The sequence below is a fragment of the Otolemur garnettii genome, unplaced genomic scaffold (genome assembly GCF_000181295.1).
Source record: "Otolemur garnettii isolate 467f Iridium unplaced genomic scaffold, OtoGar3 scaffold00151, whole genome shotgun sequence".
NCBI classification, from domain to species: domain Eukaryota; kingdom Metazoa; phylum Chordata; class Mammalia; order Primates; family Galagidae; genus Otolemur; species Otolemur garnettii.
Genome location: NW_003852546.1, coordinates 2,623,468 through 2,635,169, shown reverse-complemented (window position 1 = coordinate 2,635,169; position 11,702 = coordinate 2,623,468). Strand labels below are relative to the sequence as shown.

Sequence of the window (11,702 nt, the reverse complement as noted above, 5' to 3'; positions counted from 1 at the left end):
TGATAACCAAAAACTATAAGGACTGAGTCTTGGAAGTAAGACAGAAGTGCAGTTGGTCAGGCCAAGGCCTGGTGTCTTTCAGAGGGATGGCAAATACATAACTGCTACTGTGCTATAGTGCAAGAGGCAGACATCACCAATCTATCACAGCACTCTTTCACTCAGCCTGGATGTGGCCTCATCCACTTCCTTAAGACAATGCTCCAGGTCACCAGGACTAATGCTGAACCAAACTATTTGGCCTGCTTTAGCCTTGCAGTGCAGACCATAGAGGGAGCAGATTATAGACTCCCAGTGCCCAGCCCTGGCTGCACAGTGGAATTACCTGGGGAGCTCTGAGGTCAGGTTCTCTCCAAGTGGGGCCCAGACATCAGTATTTTCTAAAAGCTCCCCCCCTAACATCACTCCTGCTGGACCTCTTTTTGCAGGATTAATTTTCACAACAACCAAAAACTTGGACCGAGAGATGCAGGCCAGGTACGAGATTGTGGTGGAAGCACGAGATGTCCAGGGCCTCCGGGGGGAATCAGGCACAGCCACCGTGCTGGTCACTCTGCAGGACGTCAATGACAACTTCCCCATCTTCACCCAGAGTGAGCCCCTCCTCTAGGGCCCTTGGGAGGAGGGTGGGGTACTCCGTGACTTGGGGCTCTGGAGGAAGAACCACAAGTCCCTTTACCTTCCCCCCACCCCAGTCCTTTAGTAGCCAGGAGTGGTCCTGTTTCTATCCCTGATACATATTCCCAAGGCCATCTTCCTGCCCCCTCACAGACCAGAAGGAATTCACACTCCCTGCTCTGGGTGCCACCCCTGCCCAGAGTCCCACTATGATATAGGACCAATGTCCCCCAGTTCCCATGGGCTTGGACGAATCCAAGTCCCTAGACTCAGCCCCCACCTAGGACATCCCCACAGGGAAACAGTGAAGGTCTAGACCGTGGGCCCTGACTCCACTGCAACCTGATTCTTCTCCCAAAACATGTCTGATGAGAGCTTTCCCTGTGCCCCAGGAGGGGCTGCAGAGCAAAGTCAGATGGCAGTGCCCACTTGCATGCCCCAGTGCTGATGCCAGAATTCAGTAGCTCAGCCTCCCCAGAGACCAGCCAGTTCTCCTAAAGTGGCCTCTCTGGGCATGGCACACATTCCCAGAAGGCAGAACTTGCCTGTCTCATCAACTGATATGGCCCATCGCAAAGTGCCTGACATACAGTCAGCGATCAGTAACTACGTGCTGGATGGTGGGTGGATAGACAGAGAGGGCAGAACCTCTTTTCCCTGGAACCCACTCCGGGGGGCATTATTCTCGCTGTCTTATCTTACCGTGTCCATTTCCTGTATGTTAGGATGGCATAGGGGACAATTGCCTTGTCTGTCTCATTAACCCAGTGCCCTTTGGGGTATCCTATTTGCATCAGCCAAGTACACATTTGCGGTGTCAGAAGACATCCGTGTGGGCAGCCCCGTGGGCTCTCTGTTTGTGGAGGACCCAGACGAGCCCCAGAACCGGATGACCAAGTACAGCATCGTGCAGGGCGAGTACAGGGACACGTTCACCATTGAGACGAACCCCACCCTCAACAAGGGCATCATTAAGCCCATGAAGGTTTGTAGGCTACAGTGGCAACATCGGTCACGGGGTTTGGGGCTCTTGGCACCTGCAGGTCCCACCTGGTGGCTGCTCCTGGGCCAGACACCATCACAGGAGAGGAGAATGTCCTGGGCCAGCTCAGAGCTGGTCATGTGTTCATGGAGACTGTAACTGACTCAGTATCTTAGGCCAGGTTATCCTGGAAACAGACTTTGAGGCTCTGTGTATAAATTAGTTATTTGGGAGGTGACCCCTTTTCATGGTATATAAATAACCATGAAAAGTTAATACCAGGCTCATTAACAAGTAGGTATCACTGTGGGTGGGGGAGGGGGGTGTAATTCCACAGGGACATCTGGGGACGGTGTGGAACACATTCAGAGCTGCAGCCACTGAGTGAGGGAGCTGGCGCATCCGTACACCAGCTCTCTGCAGTATTGACTGAGTGCTGCCCCTGGGGGCATTAATGCCCGAGCACTCTCTGGCCTGCCCTGTGTCCTTGCCAGTAGAAAGTCATCCGCATGAAGGAAACAATGAATGCTCTGGGGACAAAGATGGCCATCAACAGTGGCTGCAGCCTCCAGTCAGAGAAGTCACCCAGGCTGGACCTGGAGGATGAGGAGAGAAAGGTCCTGTCAGGGACATATAAATGGCCGTGCAGAGGACTAGGGGCATCCTGGGTCTGAGTCCTGAGTCCTGAGGACTGGAGACCCCCAGGGGAAGCACAGAGCTCTTAGCATCAGCAAAGCTCTCAGTGAGTAAGGAAGAGAGAATCACAAGCAAAAAAAGTGCAGCTGAGCCTAAGTGTTGCACAGCAATGCCATGCAGGAAGCTGTTACCTCTGTCAGGAGGGGCCCTGAGAGAGCATTTGGCTATCTCCTGATTGGCTTCTGGAGGGAGCTTTCTAGGCAGGCAAGGGCAGGAGAAATAGCTCCAGGAAAGGCATAAAGACAAAGCCTGTCCTTAAGGACCTTTGGGTAGAACCACTAGACTGTGATCCCTTTAAAAGCAGGACTGTAGCTGATCCACTGACTGTCCCCAGTACTTGGAACAGAGCCAGGCATACAGCAAGAGCTTGGGGAGTGGCTATGAGGCCACTGAGATGAAATGGGAGCTGCTGAAGACAGACCCAGGCCCAGCCACTCTCTCGATGACCTTGGAAATAGCACGTTTTCAGGCCATGGGCCCCTCAAGCAGCACCTTGCAGGGTTGCTGTGAAGACTCATGCCATGTGATTGGCCCACAGCAGGTGCTCACTGCACTTTCCCTCATGCAGCCCCTGGACTACGAACGCATCCGGCAATACAGCTTCACCATCGAGGCCACAGACCCCACCATCAACCTCAGATACCTGGGCGGCATCGCCAACAGAAACAAAGCCCGTGTCATCATCAACATCACAGACGTGGACGAGCCCCCTGTCTTCCAGAGACCCTTCTACCATTTCCAGCTGCAGGAGAACCAGAAGAAACCTCTGATCGGCCTGGTGCTGGCCACAGACCCGGATGAGGCTCGGCACAGCATTGGGTAAGGGACTGGTGTGCATGTCAGTGAGGAGGACAGGAAAAGTACTGGCATTGATGATCTTATGCCTGCCAGTCGGAGACCAGGATTAGAGAGAGAAACTGACTTCTCCCAGCAGGGACGGGGAAACAGCAGAGCCAAGACTAGAAGCCCTAATCCTTCCACTAACCTACTTGTCAGGCTAGGATCTTGTCCTGCCCGGGCTCCCCTGCCTAGTGTGGTCCTGGCCATCCAGAGCTGCCTGTCCCCTGATCTACCTTCAAGGCTTGTTCTTTGGACCATGTCTCCCACCTAGTGAGCTCTGACAGTCAAAAGAGTAACCAATCAGATGACATACCCAAAGCTCCTTCACTAAAAATGTTTAAAAAGTAAGAAGCAGTTATTTCATGCCATGAAACAACACAAAGATCTATCAGAAAAACACTGATATCCCCACCCTCAGATAACTCATGTTGAATGCCTTGATGCGGTCCTATCACACCTTTCTTCTGGACCATGTACAGACATTAATGGAGGACATGTTGGTTTATGTGGGTGTTTGATTGGTTTTTAATTTTATTAATCGTTCCATCAATATTTGTTCTTCTGTCTTAACTACACCCCTCTCCCCTACCCTCTGGAACAAAAGGTATAATCTATTGCATTTTTTTTTCTTTTTTTGAGACAGAGTCTTACTCTGCCACCCTAGGTAGCATGCCGTGGTGTCATTATAGCTCATAGCAACCTTAAATTCTGGGGCTAAGCAATCCTCTTGTCTCAGTCTCCCAAGGAGATGAGACTACAGTTGCTACCATGCCTGGCTAGTTTTTCTGTTTTTAGTAGAAACAAGGTCTCACTCTTGCTCAGGCTGGTCTCAAACTCCTGAACTCAAGCAATCCACCTGTCTTGGCTTCCCAGAGTGTTAGGATTATCGACATGCCACCATGCCCAGCCTATGGCATACTTTTTAGAGCCACAAAATGTTTGATAGTAAGTATGTATTCAGTCCAGTGTTCTTTTATTCCAGAAGGGTTGCCAATTTTGCCAGCACCATTTATTAAATAAGCCATCATTTCTCACTTTTGTTATACACTAAGTTCTTAAATCTATTTCTGAATTCTCTATTCTACCTATATTGCTCTGTGCCAAAGCCATCTGTTCTGTTGTACTAGCTTTACACTAAATCTTAGATTATATATAAAGTTCGTGCGCAATTTAAAATAGTTTAACATAGTCAATTGCTCGCGAACTTATGTCCACCCTGTATGTAAAAGTACCTTCTTTGCTCTTTATTTTATATAATTTTTATCCATTCTCAAGCATGTATTCCTTTATGAACTTTTTAACATATTTTATTTTTTCCAGTTTTTAAAATATTAGAATTCTAACGAGACTGTGTTTATCTATTAATTTTGGACAAGTTGATATTTCTATGGTCTTAAGGACAAAGGATGACCCTCCATTTAATCCTCACTGGGACTCTTATTTTTGTTGCTATTCTATCTGTTTAGTATAATTTTTGTTTCTTCTTTGATCCAAGTGTTTAGGAGATTGCCTTGATTTTCCTTTTTACTGGGTGGTTTTTGTTTTATTTTACCTGGTTCTGTGATATAATATAATTGTATTTCTGTCCATTTTTTCCTAGAATATCTAAGCTTTTGCTTCATTTATTTTAATTTTTCTGCTCAGATAACAAAGGTTTATAACTTCTTTATGGCTTGTGACGTAATCCCCATGAAATTACCCAATTTGTTCTGCTTAAACATTTTGACTTCGATTCCATGTTCCTGATATTAAATTTATCAGTCCTGTATTCATGTTATTCATATGTGCCTGATATAAATTGTCTAACTTTTCCTTTTAACTTTTCCAGATCATTTGGCATTAAGTTGTCTCTTGAAAATAGAGTGCAATTGGCTTTGCTCTTTAATCTAAACTGAAAAGCTTTGCATTTAACCTATTTATGTTTTTCATTATAAATGATATGTTTGATCTTACTTCTTTTATCTTGTTTTACATTTCATATTTTTTAGCCTTAATGGTTTTTTCTTTTCCCCATCTTTATTATACAGCCTATTCGTTTCATTTTTTTTCCTCCTAGATATTTGGATGGAGTACATCCATTTTTACTTCTCCCAGTGAGATTTACTTCTTTCTGTAAAATTTTAAATGTTTTCTTGGACTTTAATTTCCTAGTTAAAAATATCTTACACACACACAGGCGCACGCACATATACCCCAGGACACACACACACAGGTACACACCATTGCTTTCCTATGTATGATAAAGAAATCAATAGTGTCATTTTAATTTCTTCAAATCCAGGTTTTTACTCTATAGTGAGACATTTAGTTAGAAGGAGTAAGTTTTCTAAAAAAAAAAAAAAAAAAAAATTAGGACCCATCTTTGTGAGTGATATACTTTCTAAGCTTTTGTGTATTTACAAATACCTTCATTCTTTGCTTTCATATTTTAATAACACCCAAATATCTTCATATATTCCTCATATTATATAATCATCCCTTCAAAAATACTATCTGTGTATTCTAGCATTTAATTTTATGAGGACATCTGGGTCAAGTCTTATTTCTCTTTCTTTATAAGGAATTTTTTTTTTTCTGTCTGAACTCATCTGTTTCTCCACATACTCTTGAAATTCACAAGTGTCACCAGGATATACCTAAATATGTTCCCTTTTTTAAGTGATGCCTGACATCTTTTAATCTGTACATTCAGGCCTTACTTCAGATTAGTACAGTTTTCTTTTGTTATGTTTTTTGATATTTCTTCTGTTCAATTTGTTCTGAAATTTTCTTCAGTAAATAGCAACCATCATGCATATATATGAAATACATTTATTTACCTTTTCAAAACTTTTTTCTGATTTTTAAAAGAACTTTTTAGATTTTTACTTTGCAAATTTAATTTTCTTTCAATTAGTTATTTCTTCTCACTCCTTTTGTATTTCTTCCTGGTTCTTGCCCAACTATCTTTTCATTAATCACAAAAACCAGTCTGAGCTAGGGTATAATGTCACCAAAAATGACATTCCAAAAGTGCTGATTACAGTCTCAGGTACTACTTTCAGTCCACAATGGTAACGTTGCTAAGACCAAAGACGTTATCTCACTCCCCTGAATCTTGCTGTATAAGTCTGCTCTTTGCTCTGGGAGTGGAGTGTAACAAGCCATGAGGGGGAAGATGGAGAGGGATGCAGGAAACTGAATCCCCAAGGCCCCTGTCTGTCATGCTAAGGAATTTGGACTCAGCAAAGAACAATAGAAAGCCATGACACTCTCTCCTCTGGGCAGATACTCCATCCGCAAGACCAGTGACAAAGGCCAATTCTTCCGAGTAACCAAACATGGGAACATTTACAATGAAAAAGAATTGGACAGAGAAATCTACTCTTGGTATAACCTGACTGTGGAAGCCAAAGAATTGGATTCTTCTGGTGAGTGATCCCATCTGCCAGGGGACTTGGGCTCTTTTCCTTTTCTCTTGTCTCTATAGGGTCTCTATTTTATAAGTACTGGCTGAAGCATCCAATGACTGGAATGATATAGAGCAGGCGTGTCCAACCTTTTTTTCTTTCTGCCACACGTTGAAAGAATAAGAGCTATTTTGGGCCACGTATTAAATACACAAACACTAATCACAGCTGATGAGCAAAAGAAACAGTCCCTGCATGCTTTCCCTATATCCAACACCACAGATAAGCAAAACAGTCAAATAATCACCATATCCTTCTTGAACCAGCAGCATCTATATTCCCTGAGGCATTGTCGGGAGAGCAGAATCTCAGGCCTCACCCCCACCCTGACTCAGAACGTCTCACACGTGATAGTTTGAGAAGCACTGATATAAAACAGGCTGTGCAGATGCCTCTGTGGTGAGCATCATGTAAGGCGCAGAGAGCTCTCAAACTACTCCCTGGAGGTTCGGTGAGCCAGAGATAGGGCCAAGGCATGTGCGTTGCTCCCCATGTGATCCCTATGATCATGCATGTTTGGGAAATGCTCCTTGGGGTGGGAACAGGTTTGTGTACTAGTTAATGAGTTGAGCTCAAAATCTGAAGCATCTTCCTGTTCTCAGACTGTTAGTCTCTTCAGAAATTGTGTAAATTTGCCAGAGGGAAGGGAAAGTGTTGGGGTTTTGCATCCTTTATCTATGTGGAAAAAAATTCCAATAACTCTCCAGAAGAAAGATTAATATTCCTACTAGACTCAGGAACCCACCAGGGCCCAGGAGGTGGGTGAATTGGCCAAGGTTCCCCTGGTGCTACCCTGGAGGACCCTGCCTCCTGCTGGGCCACCCAGACTCTTACTTCCCCCAGTTCCTGGGGAATCCTGCTTGTTCTGCCAGATCAGACCTTGTCCCTATCCCTTTCACATAATTTTTAAATTTAAATTTTTTTAAATATAGAAAAGAAGAAGAAAGTAATGCCGCCGCCCCCCCCCCCAACTTCCATGCAATTAGCACATTAGTATATTTTTCTCTGGTCTTTTTCCTATACATATTTTTATATAAGTGAGATTATATTTGCATAAAATATCTTATCCTGCGTTTTCACCTAACCTCATTTCAGAACCATTTTCTCATGGTACTAATATTTTTTAATTACATTTTTTGAATGTAATTTATATGAGCATTGTCAATGGCCGTATTCCATTTTTTTCCAGTGGCCTAATTTATTAGCCCAACCTCACTAGGTCATTTGCCTTCTTAACCCTTTTGTAATTAATTAATTTTATGTATTTAATTACATAAATCACATTTATTTATTTAAATTAATTGCTTGATAAAAATATTCATTGGAGGTTGATCAGATTAAATTTTTTAGTGCTCTTAGGTTGTTTACCTTTTTGATTCTTACAAGTAAGTAAAACTTCAGTAACCCTCCTATGTATGAAGTTTACCCCTCTTCCCTTACACACTGCTTTCACCCCAAACATCATCCATGGCCTCCCTTCTGTACCCTCTTCCAGGCAGCCGTCCTGAACTACTCACTCACATACCTCCCACCCTGCCCCCAACAACCTGCTCCCCAGCCTGGCATCAGCTGAGCCCACTGTGGTGACAAGTCCTCTTCCTTGCAGGGAATCCCACAGGCAAAGAATCCATCGTGCAAGTCCACATTGAAATTCTAGATGAGAATGACAATGCCCCTGAGTTTGCCCAGCCCTATGAACCCAAAGTGTGTGAGAACGCTGCCCAGGGCAAGGTGAGTCTGGCTCAGGTAGGAGGGTGAGAGAGTGCCACCCTGGGGCAGGTGAGGGACAGAACACAGCTGGAGTGCCATTGAGCTTAATGTAACCTGTAACAACCAAGAAAAAGTAATGTTACTCCCATTTTACAGATGGACACACTGAGGATTGAAGAAAATGTTTATAGCCTAGATTAGCAGCAGCTCGTGGGATGAGGGAGAGAAAGGGTGGCTTTATAAAGATCTCAGTAGGTTAGTGTCGCAAGTGAGAGGCTGCCGTGGTCAGGTCTAGACCTAAAGTCTCCATCACTGAACCTCAGGCCACCCCAACACCCACTGACTTTCCCCCATCTTCCATATTGCAGCTGGTCCTGCAGATCTCCGCAATAGACAAGGACATAACACCACAAAATGTGAAGTTCAAATTTGCCCTGAGCACTGAGGACAGCAACTTCACCCTCACGGATAATCACGGTGTGCAAGTCAAAGTCGTCATTTGGCTCTTACTAGGGTTGGGGTGAGGTTTTTTGAGTGATAAAGAACAAGGGTCAAGGACCAGGTCAACAAATTGGGATTTTCGAGTTATAGGACACTTTGTGCAACTCCTGCCACGTGCACTGTAGTCTGTGCAATGGTCAGAGCTGCCTCACCCAAACTGTCAAGCCCACAAGGCCTGCCATTCCCCTAGAAAGGCTCAGGTCACTGAGGGGTACGAAACAGATGAAGGCGCGCAGGCAGGCAGCTTGGTTCACAAACTAGCCGAGGGATCCCTTCCCATACTGGGATCTCTCGGCAAAACTGCAAATCACTCTGGGAGGTGGGAATTTTGACATCATTCCCAAAGAGTCACAGCTGGAAATGTGAAACCCTAAACCCCAAAGATACAGTCAGCTTTCTTTTAATCCAGCCACAATGACTACTGACCACAGGCAGGCCCTGAGCTGTCAGTGGCTCTTCTTACAAGTAGGTGCTGACTGGAGTGACAATGCTGAATTGATTTCAATCCAGCCCAAAGTAGACAAGCCCGCATGGCCTCTGCAACTGCCTCAGAAAAATAGAGAAAATTCCTCTTGGGTCTAAGTGAAGTGATCCTTTACCCACTGCAGGGTGGAGTCCCTGCCTGTCTGATGGGCAGAACTACGGGTGAGGAAGACCCCTGTGCTGAAGCAGCCCTTTGCCACCTGCTGGGAGTAGGGGGGCAGACCCAGGGGATCAGCCACAGACCTGACTTCCTGGAGCCTCTGTGGGATGAGGAGGTGGCCCTGGTGTGTTGACAAGTTAATGACAAACTATTCAACATCCAGCTATCTTTGGGAGCAAATAATTTGGTAAAAATATAATTATGTCCCCCCCCATGCTCATTGCCCACCTTAGTCCCACCTCAGAGTGGGGGTATGCAATGGGGTGGAAGGGTTCTGTGCCAGCCCAGAGACCCCCCAACGCTAGCAGGAGGCAGGCCTGTTGGTCTCAGACTCCCCTATGTCATGAATGTCCTGCCTGTGAAATTCTGTCATTTTTCCCATAAAGTGTCAACAGCATGTCATTTATTTTCTTTCTTTTTTTTTTTTTGTTTTTTTTTTTTGAGACGGAGCCTCAAGCTATCCCCCCCCCCCGGGCAGAGTGCCATGGCATCACAGCTCACAGCAACCTCCAACTCCTGGGCTCAAGCGAGTCTCCTGCCTCAGCCTCCCAAGTAGCTGGGACTACAGGTGCTCGCCACAACACCTGGCCATTTTTTGGTTGCAGCCATCATTGTTGTTTGGCGGGCCGGGCTGGGGATTCGAACCTGCCACCTTAGGTGTATGTGGCTGGCGCCTTAGCCACTTGAGCCACAGGCGCCAAGCCATTTATTTTCAATTATAATAGACTTAATACTATAATTCCGAATACTTGGAATCTAAAAGAGGGCATCCTTAGCTTTGCCACTGGTCTCCCAAGCACATGGACCCCATCACCCCCAAGCAGGAAATCCCTGCTCTTACTGTTGTAAACCTCCTTAGTAACAATGGATTTTCAGGAATAGCAGAAATAGCTTTAGAAGTTAGCCTAATGCTAAAAGACTTCTTAAAATTTTATTTTTTCTGGCTGAGCACCCGTATATCATGTTTAGGGCACCGGCCACATACACCAGGGCTGGCAGGTTTGAACCCAGCCTGGGCCTGCCAAACAACAATGGTAACTACAACAACAACAAAATAGCCAGGCATTGTGGTGGGCGTCTGTAGTCCCAGCTACTTGGGAGGCTGAGGCAAGAGAATCACTTAAGCTCAAGAGTTGGAGGTTGCTGTGAGCTGTGCACGGCACTTTACCAAGGGCAATATAGGGAGACTCTGTCTCAAAAATACATATATGTTTTTTTTTCCTGATTGTTTGTCAAAGCTTGAAACAATACATTAATTATTGCGCTGAAAGAGAAAACCCTTTGTTGTTGGAGTGGGGTTAGGGAAGAGGGAGGGGTTAGGTTCTCAATTGCACTTGTAAACAGAAAGCAAGGATTTTGCCTTCTGGCCAAGGCATTGGTAGAGGCTGGGTCAAAGTGCTGCCCCAAATACACTTCTGGGAGGAGCAGGCCTGCACCCAAAGGGCTGAAAGGAGAGGCAGAGATGCACAAGGCAGAGAAGCAGCCCTGGTGCGGTCAGGGAGGGCTACTTGGAGGGCTTCCTCCATCTCTGGGGCCAAGGGGAGTGTGCACTCTGGGCAAAGCCTGATTCTGCGGCTTTGGTATTTCCAGATAACACGGCCAACATCACAGTCAAGTATGGGCAATTCGATCGAGAGCGTGCCAAGGTCCACCTCCTGCCCGTGGTCATCTCAGACAATGGGAGGCCAAGCCTCACAAGCACCAACACGCTGGCCATTGCCGTGTGCAAGTGTAACGAGCGAGGCGAGTTCACCTTCTGTGAGGAGACGGCCGCCCAGGTGGGCGTCAGCATCCAGGCGCTGGTGGCCATCTTCCTGTGCATCCTCACCATCACAGGTCAGTGCGGGGCAGGGGACGGAGGAGACATCACGGGGGCTTCACGGGAGATGCTGAGGTCAGGGATGCAGGTCCAACCCTGCCTCCAGCCTGCAGAGCACCTCTGGGCCAGCACACCACCAAGGTGCCTCTGGGAGCGGGCGGGGAGGGAGGCGGTTCAAGACCCCACCCCTCTCGCCAGTCTGGCTCCACCTTAAAATAACATACACAGCCTGTAACAGTCACTCATTCCACTTAGATATTTCGAGCACTTACTATGTGCCAGGCATTGTTCTGGGCGTGTATTTACATTAAAACCTATTTTTGAAAAAAGAAAAAAAGGATCCAGTTCTAAAATGGCAAGTTTAGAAACTTCTCATTTAGATTGTCTCCACGAGCTTTCTTTCCTTTAATAGCTTGCTTCCAGCTTTGATGTATTTTTTTTTTT

General features: G+C 45.8%; 1 protein-coding gene across 1 annotated transcript in view; it reads left to right on the top strand.

The window, feature by feature from the left end:
* Positions 1 to 11,702, top strand: part of CDH5 (cadherin 5) — a 34,592-nt gene that overhangs the window by 19,973 nt on the left and 2,917 nt on the right. The window contains exons 5-11 of the mRNA XM_003799424.3: positions 429 to 593; positions 1,416 to 1,603; positions 2,865 to 3,115; positions 6,404 to 6,546; positions 8,192 to 8,316; positions 8,664 to 8,772; positions 11,030 to 11,275. Coding sequence (XP_003799472.1) covers positions 429 to 593; positions 1,416 to 1,603; positions 2,865 to 3,115; positions 6,404 to 6,546; positions 8,192 to 8,316; positions 8,664 to 8,772; positions 11,030 to 11,275 — 1,227 coding nt within the window. The remainder of the gene's footprint in view (positions 1 to 428; positions 594 to 1,415; positions 1,604 to 2,864; positions 3,116 to 6,403; positions 6,547 to 8,191; positions 8,317 to 8,663; positions 8,773 to 11,029; positions 11,276 to 11,702) is intronic.